Raw genomic sequence first — 21,197 nt, forward strand, 5'->3', positions numbered from 1 at the left:
CTCACAGCAGGGCAGGGTCCTGTTAAGTTAAGGAGCTTTCCTGAGTCTGTGTTTTCTGTTTCTTAGTTTGGGGCCATTTGGGTTGAGAAATGCAGAAGGATTTGTCATGCTTGAACAAGTCCCTGAGACTCCTGAGCTGTAACTTGGAGTGATCAGTAAGTCTGAGAGGAGCCTCCTGAAGTAGAGCACAGGGACTGAGAACAACTGCCTGGCTGTGCTGGTGTCTGGGAGGTGGCATGCACAGCTGGGTGAGGGTAACTCTATCCTGAGACTTCAGCTGCCTCTCCGAGCCAGTTGATCTCTGCTCTTTTTCTTGGTTCTCCACCTGTCTGTGTTACTGCCATTTTCTTGCTGCTGCTGTCTGTTTCTCTGGGGTGGGAGTTTCAGCTGCAGAGTCACACACTGATCTTGTGGGTCCTGCCATGCAGCTGAGTCCATGGGAACAAGTGTCCCAACTTTCCTGTAATGTGAGGGGTTATGCTCAATGGTGTCTGTGGGGCTGGGGAATGAGCTGATTCTCCCTTACAGAGATGCCATCACATCAGGTCACTTGGCTATCACCTCCGAGTGTCCTTCCAAGCTGTTAGCTGCCCTGCAGGATGCAAACCTGTCTCATAGCAGCTTTCTGTGATCTGAAAGCCCCATGGAGAAGCACAGAGATGCTAGGATTGAGGAAATGCTCTTGGGTTGGTGAAATGAGCCCGGTGTGTCCTTGGCTAGAAGCAGAGTGCTGAGACTTTGAGACAAGGTGAGACATTTGGTGCTCTGCAGTGGGTGTCTCTACCCTCAGCAGTGCCTGGTGGCTTTTCGGTGTAAAACATGAAAGCGTGTTCACCCTCCATCTCAGAAAGGTGCAAGCACAGTGCAAGTGGGAACTAGACAGAAGGACAGAGCAGCTCCCCCTCTCTCTGCACTAAGCCACAGGCAATCCTCTTGACTTGCCTGGCTCACGCTGTTCTCCCAGAGTGCAGCAGAAATGCTGAAGGTTCCCGAGATCTAAGAAAGCTCCCCAGGGGTGATGTGGGCAGCTGTAAAAAACCCTAGAACTCTTAAACTGCTTTTACCCTGCTGGTTCCTTAGCACTGGGAGTGCAGATGCTGACAAACCCTTCTGCGTTAGGAGCGGTTTCAGCTGACAAAGTCACACACCAGACTGGCCCCTGCCCGCACCGATCCCATGAACCCACTGCTACAGAGCAGGGCTGGCTTTTCAAGAGCCCATGGGCAGAGGCCCTGCTCTTCATTACAAGCTCAGCCAGCACCAAGCTGGGGTCCAGCCACAGACCTGAAGGAAGGTCTCCTAGAAAACGAAAAGTGTCTGTGTGTGTGAGAGTGGGAGGGTCTATGGGAAATGGCTTTGATATTGCTCAGAGAATAATGCCCTGACTCTTCACTCTCTTTTTTCTCCTTTGACAGCGCCTCATTCCCAGAGGAAGAAAAATGTCCAACAGCAGCTCCATCACCCAGTTCCTCCTCCTGGCATTTGCCAACACACGGGAGCTGCAGCTCTTGCACTTCTGGCTCTTCCTGGGCATCTACCTGGCTGCCCTCCTGGGAAATGGCCTCATCATCACCACCATAGCCTGTGACCACCACCTCCACAGACCCATGTACTTCTTCCTCCTCAACCTCTCTGTTCTTGACCTTGGCTCCATCTCCACCACTGTCCCCAAATCCATTGCCAATTCCCTCTGGGACACCGGGGCCATCTCCTACCCAGCATGTGCTACCCAGGCATTTCTGTTAGTCTTTTTGATGTCAGCAGAGTGTTTTCTTCTGACTGTCATGGCCTATGACCGCTACGTTGCCATCTGCAAACCCCTGCACTACGGGACCCTCCTGGGCAGCAGAGCTTGTGTCCACATGGCAGCAGCTGCCTGGGGCAGTGGGTTCCTCAATGCTGTGCTGCACACTGCCAATACATTTTCACTACCCCTCTGCCAAGGCAATGCTGTGGACCAGTTCTTCTGTGAAATCCCCCAGATCCTCAAGCTCTCCTGCTCAGATGCCTACCTCAGGGAAGTTGGGGTACTTGTGGTTAGTGTCTGTTTAGGCTTTGGCTGTTTTGTTTTCATTGTGCTGTCCTATGGGCAGATCTTCAGGGCTGTGCTGAGGATCCCCTCTGAACAGGGACGGCACAAAGCCTTTTCCACGTGCCTCCCTCACTTGGCCGTGGTCTCCCTGTTTATCAGCACTGCCATATTTGCCTACCTGAAGCCCCCCTCCATCTCCTCCCCACGCCAGGACCTGGTGGTGGCAGTGCTCTACTCAGTGGTGCCTCCAGCACTGAACCCCCTCATCTACAGCATGAGAAACCATGAGATCAAGGATGCCCTGATAAAACTAATGACTGGATGCTTTTCAGAAGCAATAAACTGCCTCTTGTCTTCTGCATAGTACTCATATCTCATTACAGACCCAACCTGTCTTTTTCTGGTCTTTTTATGGTGATTTTGGGTGTGGTTTTACACCTTCTATTTCCCTTTGGTTTACTTATCTGAATGCTTTCCACAAAGAAATGTCTTTATTCCTCTGGTTTCTAATTCACAATCTATCCTGCTTTTGTGTGACCTGGAGGCTGTGCAATTGAGGAGCCATAACCTCTGTGTGTTTAAACAAAATAAAGGGCCCTGCAGTGTCTTCTTTTTCTGAGATCCTTCCTCCAAGACCTTCTCTGCAGCTGCCGGGAGCAGTGCCTGTGTGCAGAGGGGAAGAAGAAAAGAGTCCTGGCACAGCAGCACCGCCAGGTAGCATCAGCACTTGGTCTTTCCTGAGCTGCTCTCTTCCCACTTCCATGCTTTCCTTCTGAACCCTTCGATTGGTGGAAGGCCTGAGTGCTCTTCAAGCTTGGTTAGAGTCCTGCTGTGTGGCAGGCCTGTGACCGCAGGCAAGGACAGGCAATGGGCACTTGTGTGAAAGAGCTGGCCTCCAGAGCAGCATTTCCATCATACAAGGGGATCTCCTCAGGCCTTGTGCCACAGATGCCCCCCAGCCCAGGGGCTCAGCCCTCTCCACCCCCGAGGAGCTGCTGTGCCCTTCAGAGGGTCTGGGGCTGTGGGGTGAATGCCCAGAGCTCTGCCGCACCCTGTGGTGGGCACTGCTGTGGGGCCATGCCAGACTGGGTTGCACTGGGAAGAGGGCAGCAAGGGCGGAGGGAGGTGAAGGGAAGTGGGGAGTTTAGGGGGAGCTGTGGTGGGCTGGAAAGTGCCCAGGAGAGAAAAATATCAGTGTAGAGTTTGCAGTGTGTGGCCACGCAGGGTGAGGACTCACACCGGGGTTTTGTCGTTCAGAGCCAGGGCTTGTGGAAATCATGAAAGACATGCAGGTGTAGGGGAGAGGAGGAGTCTGGTCTGTGCCTTTGGTGTGGACAGACTGCGAAGGTGGCTCAGGGCCTTTGTCACCCCCAGCATCTCTCATTGACCATTTCCAGCACTTGTTGGTCGCCCCAGGTTTTACAGGTGAGTTTTGCTGTGAGGCCACCTCCACCTTCCTGCTGGGCCAATGGCTGGTTCTGGGGGAACGGACAGCCCTGCCCAGCCTCGCTCCTTCCCCAGACACTGGCAGACCCTGGAGCAGAGCTGTCTGCAAAACCCCATGTAGGACAGGGCTGCAGCAAGGCATGGGTCGGGTGCTGGGGAAGCTGCAAAAGTAGGAGCGTCATGGGGGAACTGTGATCTGAAGGCCATCTTTGGGATCACAATGGGGGGAAGGTCCCCACCCCTGATTCTCCCCTTTCCCATGCTGTTCCTGCACAGTGGGGCTGTGGGACCGTGTATGGGCAGTGGGGCTGGGCCAGCACAGGGACAGGGCACTGACAGGGTCCATGAAGCAGCTGCCAGGAGGTGCCATCATGGACACTTGTTCTAAGAATTGTATACCAGAGGCTAATTACTGACAACTCATAGCTATTTTTGTCATGTAAAAAAAAAAATTAAAAAGCTTTAGTTTATCATCGAGAATACGAAGGAGTTCCCTTGCAGCACTGTCCTGTTACTGTTATTACTGATAGTTCCACTAATTCCAAAACATCCTTGAGATCTTCCATATTTTTCCTTGGCTCCAAACCTCAGGCTGCTCAGACATGAAAAGTACTACCTCAAAACTCTGCAAACCAAATCTATCCCACTTTCTCTCATCCACATTATTATACCCCAGGGCACTTCTCCCCATCATGTCAGCACACTGCCTGGTCTCTTCTTTATCTGGGTGAAGTCAGGGTACTCCCTCATAAAGCCTTCCCTACAGGAGTCTTCTCTACCTGCTGATGCCACTTGTATCGCCTCACGCTATGTACAGCTTCATCTTCCTTCAGCAGAGCTCCATGGGATGGACAGTTTTCCTGCTCCTTTCATGAGAAAAGGTGACAAACAGGAGACACTCCTTGCCAGGAAGCCAGAGCCTTGGGTGTTGCTCAGCTGCTTCTTACTGGCACTTCACTCAGACTCTGTTGTGGTGGCTTTGGTGCTTTTCTGTGGCTACTCTTTCCGCAGAGATCTTAAAAAGACAATGATTTCATTGTGGTGATAAAGGCCCTGTTGTAGACAGCAACGTTTGCCATGAGCTCTGGAGAGAGCCAGGAGGATAGCTACTAAGCACTAGGAATATGCAGGAATCTCAAGGCCTCTTCTGAAGTTCGAGTGGCTCTGAGCAGCAGTGATTGGCCTTGTGTAGGGCTCAGAGGGAGAGTCGAGGGATGTCAGTGAGAAACAAGGAGGTGACTGATGACTTTAGCAAATCCTGAATCCCTCTCTGAGGCCAGAAATGGAAAGCAGTGGATGTCTGTGGATGGGGAAGAGGAGGAGGTGTGTCCTGGGAAGATGTCAGGAAGGAAGACCCCTCTTCTGCAAGTCAGGGATGAAAGAGATTTTTCTATGATATGTGCATGCCTAGGAGATGGAGAAGGCCCACTGCTGAGGGTGGCTATCATGCCAAATGAGCTGACCTTGCTCTTTTCCTGCTTGACTTCCCATACTTGGAGGGACCTCAGAAAACATCTATGAGTGTGAAGGATGCACAGACCTCCTGGGGTGAAGGTTCATCACTGCAGGGCAAGAGGGTTGTGAGACACGTGGTCGTGCAGGGAGAGAGCTGTCCATGTAAGAATTCAAGCAAGCCTGTGGCTAGAGGAGCACATCTTAGGTGCTAGAGGAACATAAACAAGGCTTTGAAAGAAGCCAGATGGGTTGCAGGGAACTCAGGGACATTGCCTAAGCCTCAGAAAACTACAGCTTTATGTCTGAAGAAGAGTGAGGACAGAGAGTTTTCAGTAAACCTTGGGATATCATGGGCTCAGAGTGAGTTGGGGAAGCAGGGGGGAGAGTTAAAATCTGCAGAGAAATGATCACTGACATAGGACAGTATGGGACAGGCTGTGGTGGGGAAAGCCAAGGGCTTTGGTAGGGCTGGGAGCCAGAACTGAGGTCCTTGTTCTCTTGGCTAGGGCTGTTGTCTTGTGGGCTGAGTGGTCTCCATGTACGTCAGCACTGGCATGATTGCCCATCTGAAGCCCCCCTCCATCTCCTCCCCATCCCTGGATCTGGTGGTGGCAGTGCTGTGCTCGCTGGTGCCTCCAGTTGTGAACCCTCTCATCTATAGCATGAGGAACAGGGAGCTCAATGGTGCCCTGAGGAAAGTGATTTCATGGGCATTTTTCAATACCGGTAAACTTCCAGTCTTTTTCCACAAGTGACTCCCATACTAGGCCCATGCTTCCTTTTATTATCATTGTTGTTATTGCTCTTTGGGGTTTCATGTTCGTAGACCAATACTTGGACTTCCCGTACTTCATGTGGAGCATGAATGTCCTCTGTCTCACCTGGAGGACCATGTAAAAATGTTTCTTTGTTACACTGGGTCCAAGCTGACTCCCTCATAGCATCTCTGTAATAAAAAGGGATCTTCCCTGTGCACTGCCTGATGGTAGGGCTGTTTTTCCAAGCCTTTTGTCAGGAACAGGCCTGAGATACTGCACCTCAAAAAGGTTTATTGATCCATGGTTTCAAGGGTAAAAAGCTCATTGTCATCTTGTGACCTGCTAGAGGGGTGGACTTAGGACTCACCTGTTGGTGCCTGGTGACAGTGGAGATGAGGAATGATCACTGAGATACAAACCGAGTCCTTTCCCACATGTGACAGGGCAGAAGACATCTTCCAGGAGGGGAATCTGTAGCTGCCTGGATATCCCAAGGAATCTCCATGGGCAGCATGTGCCTGGGCTGTGACCAGAGCTCCACAAAGTGAGAGATTACCGAGGTGGACTCATGCAAAAGTGATAATTCCAGGTGTTCACAAGGAAAGGAGGACTCTGCAATCACAGGACAGGCAGCAGGAACCCCGCTGGCACAGGGGAAGGGGGCTGGAGAGATGGAAGAGCTGGCTGAGGAGCTCCAGGGCCACGACTGTCATGCTGCCCTGGGGCGTGGGCCTGGTGGGGGCAGAGAAGGGGCAAATGCAGTCAGTGTTGGGGATCACCTATCATATGAACACAGAAGAGCCAGAGAGTGAGTGGCCATACAGCCCAACCCTGAGGGAGGACCTTTGCTGCATGGTCACCCCTGTCTTCCTCCAGGTCTCTAGGATACCCAGCTCTGCCGTTACTAATACCAAGGGAACCAGTTTCCTACCAACACTCATTACACATCAAGTCCCATAACTCTTGCCACAGCCAGACTCTCAGCCAAGCCCATTCTCAGACACCTCCAGCTAGATCAGTGCTTGTCTCGACAGATTTTGAAAATCTCCACTGATAGAGATCTCACCAACTCTCCTGGGTCCTTGCTCCAGTGTTTGGCTCTGAGGCTTTTTTCCAAAGCCTGGCTTTCTCAGCCTCTCCTTGTACGCAGTGTGCTCCAGGCCCCAGCCATCCTTCTGGCCTCTGCAACTTTCTCTCCAGTCTGCCAGGGTCTTCCTTGTGCTGGTAAGCCCCATACTGGATTCAGCAGTCCTGAGGTGGTCGTCCTGCTGTGGGTTAGCCTTGCCCAACACCCAGACCCCCACCCAGCTGCCCACTCACACCTCCATCTCAAAAGGACAAAGGGACAAAATAAGATGGAATAGCTCATGGGTCACGATAAAGACAGGGAGATCACTTACTAATTACTGTCACAGGCAAAGAAGGGTTGACTTGGGGAAGATCAATTTAATTTATGCCAAGTAAAAAAGGTTTGGAATGTGAGAAACACTGACAAAATTATTCAAGTCCATTGCCCTCACACTTTCCCCAAGCTCAGATTACTCCATTGCTCCAAGTTCTTCTACATCGAGATCCCAAGGTCAGGGTGAGGTGGGGAAACAGTGATGAATGGTCAGTGAGGGGGTCACTGGCCACTGGTCAGTGTGCAGGGTCACTGGCACAGGCATAGGACAGTGTAGGACTGTCTGTGGTGCAAACAGGGCCTTTGTGCGGCTGCCCCCCTCCTCCCCACCAACACAACTGAAGTCCTTGTCATCTCCACGGTGGCTGCTGTCTCTTCCACTGAAGCCCATGCAAGGACACTAGTTCCATACAGCCCCAGGCCCTTGTTCCCTCCTCACTGACACCCAAAACAGCCTGGGAGGTGTCCTACTGCTGTCCTTCTCTCAGCATCACCCCCCGCCGCATCAAACTGTTCCCAGGAAGAGCTGTAAGCATCCCATGAAGGAAAGGATCCCCCTTCCCAGGGGGATGGGGCTCAGGGTTTGGCCATCCTGCTTGGTGAAACACATTTAGGCCTCTCACAGCCACCTCCACAATTGATCTTCCACCTGTAACCAGTGTCTCCGACTTCCTGTTTCACCAGCCCCCAGGGACAGTCTCCTTGTCTGGTCATTCCCTCCACGGTCTCTTCAATGATTTTCCTCTGTGGAGCCCACTAACACCCTCAGAAACTTGGAAGTTTGATGCTGGCTTTTACTTCTTGAGAGGCTTGTTCAGTCTTTCAGGATCTGCAGTTCAGGAACTTGGCACCAGAGGGCTCATTAACATGAAAACTCCCTAACGAGCCAAGGCTCTGTGCAGTATTTTCCTTTAGGTCTTCAATTCTTATGTGGATAATTAGAGACGTTTCAGGAGTGTAGTCAAAGTGGAAAGATTTCAATACTAAACAATAAGAAAGAATTCTTTTTTTCCCCCAGTTTTCTTTAGTTTTCTGCTTATGCACCATGTCATATCAGAAATCCTCAATTCATATTGATCCTCCTAATGGAGTTTGAATGATTACAAAACTCAAGACCCTTTCCGTATGAAGAATCTGTGGTCATTCTTCATCCCTACCCCGAGCCCCACCTTTTCTCTCAACCACCTGGCACTTACAGCAGCCTTGTTCAAATCTGAGCTTTCTTCACTGAAGTCTGTAGCTGCATGCTTCAGCCCGTGGGCACCAACTCCCTCCTGCTTGGAGACCGAGCTGCACACAGACACGCAGCGATGTAACACACTCAGTGGCTATATACCAAGTCCACATTACCTCCTCTGAAGTCCACTTCCCACAGCAGATAGCCTTAGATGAACAAAACCCACATTTTTGTGTAAGCAGAGATCCCAGGACACCCCAAAACACTCCCTGCCCTGGACTCTGTCTGTCCATATCCGCTCTTTGCACACAGCAAGTCACACATTGAAGTGACGAGCTCTCCTGATTGACAGAGGGGAAAAAATAGACAAAGTGAATGAAATGCTCTCTTTTGAATAGCCAAACGGGCACTAAGCCCAATGTATCTGGGACACAGGAGTATCTTCAAGCAGACTCTGCAATACCTAGACCCACACATTTTTCATTCCCTTGAGGGTAAAGTACTTCTGGTTCCATTGCAGGTGAAGGCAAAGATGAGAGTGGTCTCCTCTAATGTTAGGTGCTTTGGCTGCCATGGCCCAGGCTTCCTTTTCTACTCAAGGGGCAGAAATCAGTAGTCTCAACTGAGATGCTTGGACACACCCTGCCTGGTGACCAGCTCCTGCTCCAGAAGTGCTCCGGTAGGTCATGGGTCTCATTTCCCAGTCCCACATGGGGGCTTCAGCCACCCCTGGGTATCTTGGAGGCAACGTGAACCTCTGTGCTGGCAACTGAGTCAATCCCAGAATGAAGATGTTAGGCAAAAGTAGAAACATATGCAGAAAAGAGCTTGGGGCAATAAGTGTGTAAAAAGTCACTTTTCAGCACTTTGATATTGGTCTGCAAATTCTCATGAATTTTTTCATAGGCCATGGACATGGACCAGCAAGATGATGACACTTTCTCTCCCTTTATGTAAAGAGAGATTTATACAGCCATTTCCAAAAATGTATTTTCTCCCAACACTTTGAATGGAGAACTATGTTCTGGTGACACGTTTATATTGTCATATTGTACATCCACATTTCCTATCTAAAGGGAGCTTGGAGCAATGAAGGTTGGAGCAGTTGGACAGATCACCCTATATTTCTTTGCCAACAAGAAATGGACATACCTGCTATCACTTCCATCGCATCATCCCTTTTTTCTGATCTGGCCACATCTTTATGGGATGTACCATGGCATAACACCATGGCCCGCCAATGCCAGACCTCAAGTGATACACAGAGGCCTAGAGCACAGACATATAAAGAGCCCCACAGCAAAGATGTGGAAAGCAAATGTCACTCGTGTCTTCAAGAAAGAAAAAGAAGGAAGGTTCCACCAAGCTGCTGGTGCCATGGTGGCACAGGGGTGATGGTGTCACTGACGGGGCCCTGCCACTGACCCTGCTGGTTTCTAGACTTCCAACCAGCTCTGGGTCCAGCCACCAGCTCCTCCCGTGCCAGCTCTGCCCTGCTCCTCTAGCCCCTCGCACACCATGTCACCCTCTGGCCAAGGCAGAGCCACTCTGTGGGTGCCATGCTGTCACCATGCCACCCCTGCCCCATCAGGACTAGGCGGAGCAGGATTTCTGAAGACACCCACAAGTGTTTTGGGCTTGGGCTGCTGCTTCAGAGCCACTCTCTGAAGTCACATGAGCACTCCGTCTCTCTTTGCTGACCCAGATGCTGAGCCCAAGCTCCTGCAGAGCCAAGCCCCCTGTCTGCTGGGACACCCTTCTCTCTGTCCCCCAGGGTTTTGGCTTTCACGGGCTGGCTCCATTCCCCTGGGACATGGGAGCTGGCATGGACGCGAAACTGGTAGCTGGTGCTGGCGTTGAGGCCCCCGATGACCTTGGTGGTCTCGGCGCCGCTGTCAGTGTCGATCCAGTGGGGCTCGCTGGTGCCCCCCACCTACTGCAGCTCCATGATGTACTTGGTAATGCCCCTGTTGGGGTACTCGGGGACCTGTCAGGAGAGCCTGACGGCGGTGTCAGACACGGACTCTGCTGAGAGCAACCGTGGGGAGGAGGACCCTGGGACAAGGAGAGGAGAGCGTCAGTCCCAGGACCGCGCTTCTGGCACTGCAGGGCCTGAACGCTGCTGTGAAGACCGGACCCCATGGATGGCAATGGCAACCAAAGCTGTGCCAGGTCTGAGGGACCTCCAGGGACCCCTGGCCCTGCTTGGAGGAGGTGCAGGAGGAGATGGAGCTGCTCTCCAGGTACAACAGTAGGGCAGGACTGTACCCCCAAAAGCTCCCAGCCTCAGGGACCATCAAGGTAGATGTCTGTGTATAGACTAGCCCTTGGGATATTTTATTTCTTCAACCCTCCCTCACACACTGTTCCCACCACCTCCTCTAAGCCTTCTCCTGCCTGCCAACATCCCTAACCCCAAATCACCAAATCGCACAAAGCTCTTACAAGCTCGAAGTGGAGAAAACCTCACATCCTCCAAGCTTGATGGCCACCAGCCCTCCCAATATGTGCCAGCCAGTGCTTTTGCTCTTTGTGGGAACCTCATTCATCATGATGTTGCTATCTGCCATCTACTCCGTCATGCCTCTGCTGAGAAGCCAAGCCTTTCTAGAGAAGGGCTCCCATCACTTGGTAGAAGCTTTCCTTGTTACAAGCCTGGCCTTGGCCCTGGAGCCACATCTGAGGTGCTGCAGTCCTCATGGGCATCAAAGCCCACCGCCTGGGGCACGGACAGTGGGAGCACTGCGGACCATGGCAGAGCTGTGACATGAGTGGAATAAGCTGAGGTGAGGAAGGACAGCTCCCACGGGTTATTTGGTGAATGGAGGCACAACGTGCTTAGGAGAGAGCGACACAGAAGGAGAGAAGTGGGCGATGCCTTGTGTGATGTCAGGGCAGCTCAGATATGTGTGGACATATTCTATGGGACAGGCAACTGGTGAGGTGGGAGCTTCTGTGTGGGTCAGCTTCTGAATAGGCCATCGAGTCTGATGCTCACCTGGACCTGGAACTCCCAGAAGAGGAAGAGCTGGTCAGGGATGTGAAGACTGGTGTCAGCCTTGGCCATAGTGACCATGAAATTGGGGTCTTCCGGTTCCCCAGGGATGGGAAGAAGGAGAGTAACAGAGAGCAGACCCTGCACATCAGGGAATGAGAATTTGGCCTATTGAGGGCACTGGCAGGTGGGGTCTAGGATGGCAGTGTCAGGGCCCTGAGCAGCATCACCTGCGGCCTCCAGCCACACCTCTGTCCATGGGCCCAGGAGACCACTGAAGCCTAGGCCTGAGTTTCAGACCCAGCTTGATCTATGCTGTAGGGCTACTGGTCTCCAGACACAGCCAGAGACACAGCCTTGCCTGTCCATGGACCTTGTTGATTCGGACTTGCAGGCTCACTTCCCAGCTTGATCCTTTATGAGTTGCACAATGGACGGACTCTGTGACCCCCCAAGTGCCAGACCCCAGCTGAGTCATGGAGGCCTAGGGCCTTTCTGCTTCCTTTCTTCCTGTCATCCCTTGGTCAGATTTTGGGAGGAGAGGAAGGAAAAGCAGGGGTGGTTTCCAGGTGCCAATGACTGAACTGGGGGAGCAGAGCCATCGCATGTGAAATGATCTAAAGGCTATGCCAGTTCAAAACTGTTATCTTCTGCTGCTATCTCAGAGGCCTTAAATCTTCAGCAGGAGCCTGGCAGCTCTGAGGTCCTTCTATCTCCCTCTCTTGTAGCAATGAAGCTGATAGTACCCCAGTCACAGGCTTTCTTTCCATTCTGTTTGGAGCCTAAAGCACCCCATTGGTCTGTAGATATGCCAGGAAACTTGCCTAAGGAACCCACTCCTGTAGACAAGAAGGTGGATGTTCCCAGGAATGACTAGGAGGCGTGGCATACCCAGAGCTGAACACACCCTGTGTTCATGGAGTTGGTCAAATGCCTCGTCTCCATTTCTGTCATGGTGGCCTAGGTGCCTGGTTCATATGTCAACTCTCTCTGTGGCTGCTGACATTTACTGAGCAACCTGGCCTGACCTCAGAGCTGGCCCTGCTTGGAGCTGGGCATTGGACTACAGACCACCTGAGCTCCCTTCCACCCTGAATTGTCCAATAAGTGTATGATGTAGAGACCCTCGCCACCAACTTTATCTCTTCTTGCACAGCGTGTGGCAAGGCACAGGCTCCTGGAAGGGCTGGTGGGCAAGAGACTGTTGGGGAGTCTCTAGTCCAGCCTCCAGGCTGGCTGTGACTTTGAGGAGCAAGGAGACCTCCAAAGGTGGAGATCACAACAACACTCCTCCTAGTCCATTTTAATTTTCCTCAGGCTCAGCCTGAAGCTCCCAAGAGGCAATTTGTGGCTGTTGCCTCTGTCATATCATTGGCCACTGCAGAAGAGAGCTTGGCTCCACCATCTCTCCAGGTAGCTGTAGGCTTTTCTTAGGTGGCCCCATGCCTCTTTCAGCAGGCTGGAGAGGCCCAGTTCCCTCAGAGTCTCCTCATGGCTCATGCCTTAAGCCCCTCACTCCACCTTGGCAGACCTCCTCCGGACCTTCTCCAGTTTCTCCACTCTCCTTTTGAAATGGGAGGCCCACTGGCTCATATGGCATCATCCTGCTGCCCAGGCCCTTCTCCTCAGAGCACTCCTTAGCCGGCCAGGTCTCTGCCCATGCTGCTGCATGCAGTTGTTGTGCAGCTGGTGGGCTGGGACAAAAACAGATAATAGGTGAAAGAAAAAGATTAAAACAAATATAAACCCAGCCCAACAGGCAATGCAAAGGCAATCACTTGCCACCTCCCACAAGCAGACTGACACCCAGCCAGTCTCCCTTCAACAGACACCTTGAACGACAGGAAACTCCACAGACTTCTTCCTCTGCCCGAGCTTTTATTGCTGAGCATGATGTCATATGGTATGGAATATCCCTTTGGTTGGATGGTGTCAGCTGGCCTGGCTGTGTCCCATTGACCCCCAACTTCTCGCCCACCCCCAGCCTACTCGCTGAGAGGGAGCAGAGTGAGAAACAGAGAAGGCCTTGACACTGTGCAAACACTATTCAGCAACAGCTACAATGCTGGTGTGTTACCAACACTGCTTTAGGCACCAGTGCAAAACCTAGCACCATAGGGGCTGCTACAAAGGAAGTGAACCCCACCCCAGCCAGACCCAGGACACATGAACCAGGGTCCCCAAAATGGACACAGTAGTGTACAGGTGGTTTGACAAGTGATGGGCAGGGGACACAATAATTTCCCTCACTCTTTTGGCGAGGCTCTTCTTTCTACACTCCAGGACACTGCCGGCCACCTCTGCTACCAGGTAGCCCCGGATCATGTGGATCACTGCTAGATCGTGTTTTGCCTTCTGTCCCCCAGCACCACCAGGGCTGTTTCCTCAGAGATGCTCTCTGGCCAGGCAGTCCTCTTCCCCTGCCACTGCAGGCTGTTAGTCTATCCCAGGTGCAGGATCTGGCCTTTGTCTTTCTTGTATCTCACAAAGTCCCTGACAGGACTGTCCTTCTGCCTGTTAGGGTTCCCCTGAATGGCATCCCAAGGCACAGGAATGGTCCTCCCAATATAGTGCCATCAACAAACATGGTGAGAGTTGCCTCCTCTGGGTCATGGATACAGGGGTTAAACTGCACAGCGCCCAGGAGAGTCCCCTGTGCAGCCCCACAATGCCCCAATATGTCCCACTGGCCTCCAGATAGGGTACGGCCCCTTCACCACTGCGCTCTCAGCCTCATCATCCAACTGGTGTTTTGCCTATCTCCTTGTCTATCCATCCAGACCATAAAGTCCTAACCTGACTAGAAGAATATTGAGGGAGACCGTGCCAAAAATCTTGCTGAAGTGGAGGTAAACAACATCCACCATGCTCCCCTCATGCACAAATGCACCTCCTTCATCATGACAGCAATCAGGTTGGCGAGGCCTGATTTACCCTTGGGAAGTCCATGCCGATGTTGTCCTATTTTAGGTGCCCAGAAATGTCACCCATGAGGAGTCACTCAATGGCACGCTCCTCATCAAAGTGACCTTGTACAGCCTGTGGTTCCCTGGGCTGCACTTTTGGCCTCTTTAGGAGATGGGTGCCACATCAGGTTGTCTTCACTCTCAAGAGACCCCTACCAATTCCATGACCCTTTGAAGAGGACATTGCAAAGAAATATCAGTCCTCCCCTGTAACTCCCTTACCACTATTCTGCCTGTCCTAGGTGTATTTAGTTGCTCTACTCTTTCATATACTTACACCTGTCCTGACACAATGACCATTTCTGAAAGTCATCTTTTCAGATGCAGACTGCCTAGGCAAAGGCCCTTTCCATGATGCTCCACTTCTCTCCTTCCCTTACTCTTTGTTCACCAAGATACCTCTCCCCTGTGCAGCTGCTTTGAGCTTCAGGGAGCTAAGAGCTTGCCTGTCTTCCAGTAGCCTAATTGCCTCTTTAGCCAATTCTTTAATTGTGTTTATCTCTAACTTTTTAGTATCTGTCACAAACATTTCTCATAAGACTATCCCTTGTAGAAAGGCAGCCTCATTAGGAGCAGCTTGTACTTCGCATGTGGTGGAGGAGTGTGACTTATTGTTTATGAAACTTCATCATGGTTTTCTTTGCTTTGCTTGCAAATAGGAAAAATTCTGCTGGGCCTGTGTGCAGCCAGTTCTCTAAGGAGAGCAGGGGGGAGATGATGCAATGGAGCTGTAACCTCCAGCTGTAGAGATCAGTGGAGAAGCCTGAGGCAAGGAACAGAGATGGAAGCCCCCAGGTGGCCAATGTCAGAAGTGCTGAGGTTTGAGAGGTGAGGAGCAAGGGTGTCCATCCAGTGTCAGACCTCAAGGCACTGCTTTTCCTACCTGTCCAGACCTCCAGAGGAGACACTCTGGATCATTATCACTTGGAGAATGCTTCTCTCACCTCTTCTCTATACTGAAAAGTAAGAAAAAGTATCCTTTAAAGGAAAAAAATCATGGGTATAGGTGCACTTTGAAATCTTCCTCCTTAACTACACTATGAAGTCTTTCTAATTAGCTGTACAAGTCTTGAAGACTTGAAGAAAATTGCAGGAAGAAAAATGGCTTCCTAGGGCTTTCTGTATCTTAATGAGCCCCATGGTGTGTTTGAGGCTGAGCACATGAACCTCAGCTACTGAGAGCAGACTGAAATGAAGTTCTCAAGAAGTCAAAGTCAGAAGCAAAGCACCTTGAAGCATTAATGGGCCCCACTGAGGGCCATTCCTGACAAAGCCTCCCCAGGGACTCGTTAGAGCAGATAACTGGAGGCTGTGATTGCAGGGAGGCAAAAGCACTGTGCAGGTGGCTGTAATGCTGAGAAAACCCTTGGTTTGTTTTATGCAGCAGAAAGGCCAAGCCCTGATCCCCAGGCCCTGGGAAGGCAGATCCTGTCCCTCATGCATGGCTCAGGGCTCTTCCTGGGTCAGCAGGATGTGAGGGTGAGCAATGCCAAGCGTAGGGAAACTGTGCAACACCTCCCGGCCTCCCCAAGCAGGGGTGAGGAAGAAACTAAGTCCAGAGCCTCAAAACCAGTTTTGCCTGGTAGGCCTTGGTGGCAGAGGCAGCTGACAAAGCCAAGACAACAAATACCTTGGACCTGTTCTGCCTTTCAGCCTTGCCAGAGCACTTGCCCATCTCTACTGCAGGCTGTCATAACCTGTCCCATGCCTTATCTCTTCCCTTCAGGCTGTTGACGTCCATCTTGCTTTCCCACCTAGCTCTCACCCCAGCATTTCTATTCCTTCACGGATGTCTCTCCAGCCTGGCTGGATTTTCCTTGAAACACAAGGCCATGGGCTGATCTGGGCTCTCTCTGGGTGACCTCTTGCACCACAAGGCTACCCTCTGAGTCACATTTCTTTCTCAACACATCCAGTCTGAACCTTCCAAGCTGTGCTTTGTGCAGGTTTCCTTCTCTTCCCACTACCAAGGAAAGCTCCATCATCTTGAAGCCACCCTTCAAGCAGGTGCACTCCACTACCATCGTGCCCTGAGCCTCCACTTCACCAGGCTGAAGAAGCCCAAGTCCCTCAGCCTCTCCAAAGAGGCCCCAATGCCCATCTTGGCAGATGTCCTCTGGGACCGCTCCAATTGTTCCCCACTCCTTCAGACTGGGGAGCCCTACACTCAGAAACACAAGTCCAGATGTGGCCACACCAGTGCCGAGGCCAGAGGGATGATAACAGCCTTGCCTGGGTGGCCATGCTCTTCCTAATACAGCCCTGTATGCAGTTGGCCTTATTCACTGTTTGTAGTGTTTGCTCTCTCTGAAATGGCATTTTAAATGATACGGCACCAAGGCTGCGGGACTTTCTCACTGGGGACGTAAAAAACCAGAATCTCCAGGTACAGAACTACAACCAAGGCACGTGCCTGCTGCTGGCTTTCAGATTCTCAGGCAGAAGTGATGTCATAGCTGACATGCTAGCCATGTGTCTGCCAAAGGCCAATGACCCCAAGAGATTGGAGATTCCAATGACCTCACACTCGCCTTCATGGCCATGTGCCTCCTGCTGGCCTATGAGCTTCTCAGACATAATTGCTGTCAGATGATAGCCTAACCCATCAGCTTTCTTGTGGCATGTCAACTGACCAGACAGAAGTAACCTCACCATGATCTTCCAAGCCACATGCCTGCTGCTGTCCCGTCACGTACTCAGGCAGAAGAGGTGTGAGAACCTATATCCGAGCCCTCTTCCTGGATGGGCCTACCAGGTATTTAGGGAAAGGGATTCTCCCAATCAACACACTTTTGCTGGCCTGACAGAGACACTGGCAGATGTGAGCGTAAAGCACATATCCCAGCCATGAGTCAAGGGCTGACCTATCAGCTCCTTCAGAAAGAAGTGACCTCACAGTCCCTTTCCCAGCCATATCACTGCTGCTGGCCTATCAACTCCAAGGACAGAAGGGACCTCACAGCCACCTCCCCAGCCTTGTGCCCCCTGCTGTCCCATGAGATCCTGAGGCACAGCTGACCTCACCATAGCATTCCCACCCATCTCCTCCTTGTGGCCTATGAGCTCATCAGATACGGGTCACCTCACATTCCTCTCCCAATGCCATGCGACTGTTCTGGGACCTCACGATCCCTGCCCCGGTCCCAAAGGCCCAAACAGCTTAAGTAAGGTTGAGGAGAGGTGACCAAGATGAGGGCAGGAGAGCATGGGAAAGAGAGCTTCAGGGATCCAGAGTTGAGGTTGGAGCTTAAGGATTAGAGCTCACCTTTCAGGGTTGGGGATTAGGCAAAGGCTTACAGAGAGAGTCTGGTGTCCTGCTGAGGTTCCCTGGCTAGTGTTTAAGGTGTGGGCTACTATGGTGGGATAGGGTTTTGTTTAGGGCTGGTGTGAGGGCTAGGATTAAGGCCAACATGTTAATACTAGGGGTAGAGGCTAGGGGCCAGGCTGAGCAACCGGGTAAGTGTAAGGGTAAGGGGTTGTGGGTTTGGGATTTGGCTTAGATTTAAGCTGTGAGGTTAGGGATAGCCTAAGCTCAGCTAGGTTAGTAACAGTGGATTATTGTGAGGGGGAGGAGAAGTATGTAGGGGTTGGGTTGGGGCTTAAGGTTACTAGTTGGAGATAGTGTAAGGGCTTAAGAGGAATGTTTTCACAGTCTGTGTTTTCACAGCAACGTCCCCTTAACCCATTTTACCTCTTCAAAACCTTCCATGTCTGTTGGTCAAAGCCCTCTTCCCTCCCCCAAATCTCCCTTTTCTTTTGCCCAGGCTGCTCCTGACCTCCCCAAATGTGTCATCTTGTTGAGGGCGGCTTCCTGATGACCTTCATGACCTCAGAGTATCTCTCTCCCTGCTGCTGCTGCTGACCAGTCAGAAGGGACCTCACAGCCACCATCCAAGGGGACATACTGTCTGCTGTGCTTGAGAGGCCTCTTCACAGCCTACCCAGCAGCACTGGAGGAAGGTGATGCCCTGCACCACCCCAGAGGTTCCCTGCCTGCAAACCTACTCATACATCCGAAGGATTCCTGCATCGCTTTTCCCACATGGCTGCTTCAGTTACCACAGAGCAGCTTGGATGCCATGGCCACTTCTGTGAGGGCAACTGAGTCAAGACCAGAATGTAAGTTTTAGAAAAATGTTGAAGCCTCTGCAGAAAAGGAAACCTATGTAATAGCAGAAAAAGTCTTAATTTCCAGCTTTTAATGATCTTTTATGAAAGTTTGCTGATCACGGAGGGATGATGCCAGGATCTGGCTCCTCAGAGGTGTATGTAGCACTGATGGAATTTGATCCTGATTGTCCAGCCAAATTCCCATGCACTGCATCGTCTACGTCTTCAGTCCAGATATCAACAATCCGCTCTAAGGAGACTACGGGAAACCACATCCAAGGACTTGCAAAAGTCCAGGTACACAGCATGCCCTTCTTTCCCCTCCCACTTGGGTTCAGCAATCCTTTTCTTCTCCTTCAAGCGATGGAGATGGCTGCAAGAGCATTTTCCCTGTCACCTTGCCAGGGACTGAGGTGAAGGTGGCCAACCTGTAACACTCCCCATCCTCCTTCTTGCCCTTCTTGAAGATGGGTTTGAGATTTGCCTTTTCTGAGGATCTTGGAACCTCCCTGGTCTCTCTGGCCCTTCCAAGATATTTGAGAGAGGCCTCATGATGACACCAGCCAGCTCCACCAGCACCTCTCTGCTGTGTCACACACGAAAACCCATCTTCATATCCCACACTTGCAGGGGAGTGCCCAGGACACCGCACATGCCAGTGCAGGTCCTCTGGGCTGGTTCAAAAGAGAACCAGAAGCAATCTCTTCCTGCAGACCCACAACTCCCATGGGCTCTCCGTGCAGCTCACAGCTTCCCCGAGCATTTTTCTCAGTGTCCCCCTCCCCCAAACTTTCTAGGCCACAGGCTGTAGATGAGAGGAGTGAACAGGGATGTGAGGATGGTGTAGATGAGAGGAGTGAACAGGGATGTGAGGATGGTGTAGATAAGGGACTTTGCCAAACTCTCTCAGGAGAGCTCTTCTGGGCATCACACAGTCATGGATGAGGGTGTCATAGAAAACGGTGGCACTAGTGAGGTCGGAGGAGCAGGTGGAGAAGTCTTTCTGCCTGCCCGCGCCAGATGGGAGAAGTTCCTCAGGGTGGCAGCTCTGATGCACACAGGATGACCATGTGAACAGGAAGGGGAGGATGGGATCTGAAAAGCAGGTCATGACAGCAAAGAGCATGAGTGTCACAGTGCCAGTGTGTGAAAGCTCCAGCAATGGGGTGAAATCACAGAAGAAGTGGTCCACTCCACTGGAGCCGCAGATCTGTACCTGGGACGCAATTGAAATGATTAATGTAGCTGGCAGAAATCCCCCTAGCAAAGGAGACAGACCTGGCAGTTCCTGAGTCTTGTAGAGAGCAGGGGGTGGCACACAGCCCAGTACTGATCGTAGGATGTAGTCACCAGCAGTAAGCACTCTGTACGTGCAAAAGCTGCAGGAAACAACACTAACACCATGATGAGCAGAGATGCTGCTGTCCCCGGTCATGAAGCTGGCCATCAGCTGGGGCAGCGTGGTGGATCTGTAGAAGTTCTCCAGGGAAGACCAATACCCCAAGAAGAAGCCCATGGGGGTGTGCAGATGCTGCTGTGCCACTGTGCACATGACGATGAGGTTTTTTCCCAAGCACAAACACCGTGCGGGTCATGAGAGAGAGGAGGAAGAGATTTGTCTAAGGGCTGGGAACATTCCCCATTCCATAGGTGTGGGGGATTCCATGATGGCCCCATCGTCCTTTCTCCACGGAAGGTTTTAGGTCCTTCATTTGCCCTCTAACCTGTTAGGGAACTTATGGGGAAGAACATTTGGTTTGGTTTTAGTTGCCTGGGTGTCAGACAGGTAACTCACTGCGAGTACATTTCTTCTGTTTAATTAAAGAAAGAGTATAGCTCCCTGTTCACACAGTCGCTGGGCCACACTAGTGAGGTAGATAACGAAGGAGAAGTGGAGTGTCCACATTTCTTTGTGGACAACATTATCACAAATAAAAAAAGTAAGAAAAGAAAAAACCTCACCCAACAACAATGACGACAACAACAGCAACTAATAAAGGCTGGACCTGCAATGAGGTACATTCTGAGTCATATGCTGAAGAGGATGGACACTCTGCAGCTTCTGGAAAACTTTCAGTTGTAAGTGTCCACGCTGCATCCCTGAGGTTCTGATTCCTCATGCTGTAGATGAGGGGGTTCACAACTGGAGGCACCACTGAGTACAGAACTGCCACCAGCAGGTCCAGGGATGGGGAGGAGATGGAGGGGGGCTTCAGGGAGGCAAATATGGCAGTGCTTATAAACAGGGAGGCCATGGCCAAGTGAGGGAGTCATGTGGAAAATGCTTTGTGCCATCCCTGCTCAGAGGGGATCCTCAGCACTGCCCTGAAGATCTGCACACAGGACAGCACAATGAAAACAAAACACCCTCAAAAAGATGAAAGCACTAAACATGAGAAGCTGAAATTCCCTGAGGTAGGCGTCTGAGCAGCAGAGCTTGAGGATCTGGGGGATTTCACAGAAGAACTGGTCCACAGCATTGTCTTGGTAGAGGGGTAGTGAAAATGTATTGGCAGTGTGCAGCACAGCACTGAGAAACCCACTGCCCCAGGCAGCTGCTGCCATGTGGACACAAGCTCTGCTGCCCAGGAGGGTCCCATAGCACAGGGGTTTGCAGATGGCAACGTAGCGGTCATAGGCCATGACAGTGAGAAGAAAACACTCTGCTGAGATCAAAAAGACTAACAGAAAGACCTGGGCAGCACATCCCAAGTAGGAGATGGCCTTGATGTCCTAGAGGGAATTGGCCATGGCTTCGGGGAGAGTGGTGAAGTTGGAGCCCAGGTCAAGAACAGAGAGGTTGAGGAGGAAGAAGTACATGGGTGTGTGGAGGTGGTGGTCACATGCAATGGCATG

General features: G+C 51.6%; 2 protein-coding genes across 3 annotated transcripts in view; one reads left to right on the plus strand and one right to left on the minus strand.

Moving 5' to 3' along the window:
* Nucleotides 1-1,439: 1,439 nt before the first annotated feature.
* Nucleotides 1,440-5,688, plus strand: LOC138683176 (olfactory receptor 14A16-like). Of its 2 annotated transcripts, XM_069774705.1 has the most exons (2): nt 1,440-2,330; nt 5,611-5,688. In XM_069774705.1, exons 1-2 carry the CDS (start codon nt 1,440-1,442, stop codon nt 5,686-5,688), a joined length of 969 nt encoding a protein of 322 aa, XP_069630806.1. The 2 variants fall into 2 exon arrangements, with proteins under 2 accessions (XP_069630806.1, XP_069630804.1); XM_069774703.1 differs by lacking the exon at nt 5,611-5,688 and having other exon boundaries at nt 1,440-2,396.
* A 14,611-nt stretch (nt 5,689-20,299) lies between these two features.
* LOC138683127 (olfactory receptor 14J1-like) overlaps nt 20,300-21,197 on the minus strand; it is a 29,087-nt gene continuing 28,189 nt past the window's right edge. The window contains exon 2 of the mRNA XM_069774651.1: nt 20,300-20,546. Coding sequence (XP_069630752.1) covers nt 20,300-20,546 — 247 coding nt within the window. The remainder of the gene's footprint in view (nt 20,547-21,197) is intronic.

The sequence above is a fragment of the Haliaeetus albicilla genome, chromosome 31 (assembly GCF_947461875.1).
Source record: "Haliaeetus albicilla chromosome 31, bHalAlb1.1, whole genome shotgun sequence".
NCBI classification, from domain to species: domain Eukaryota; kingdom Metazoa; phylum Chordata; class Aves; order Accipitriformes; family Accipitridae; genus Haliaeetus; species Haliaeetus albicilla.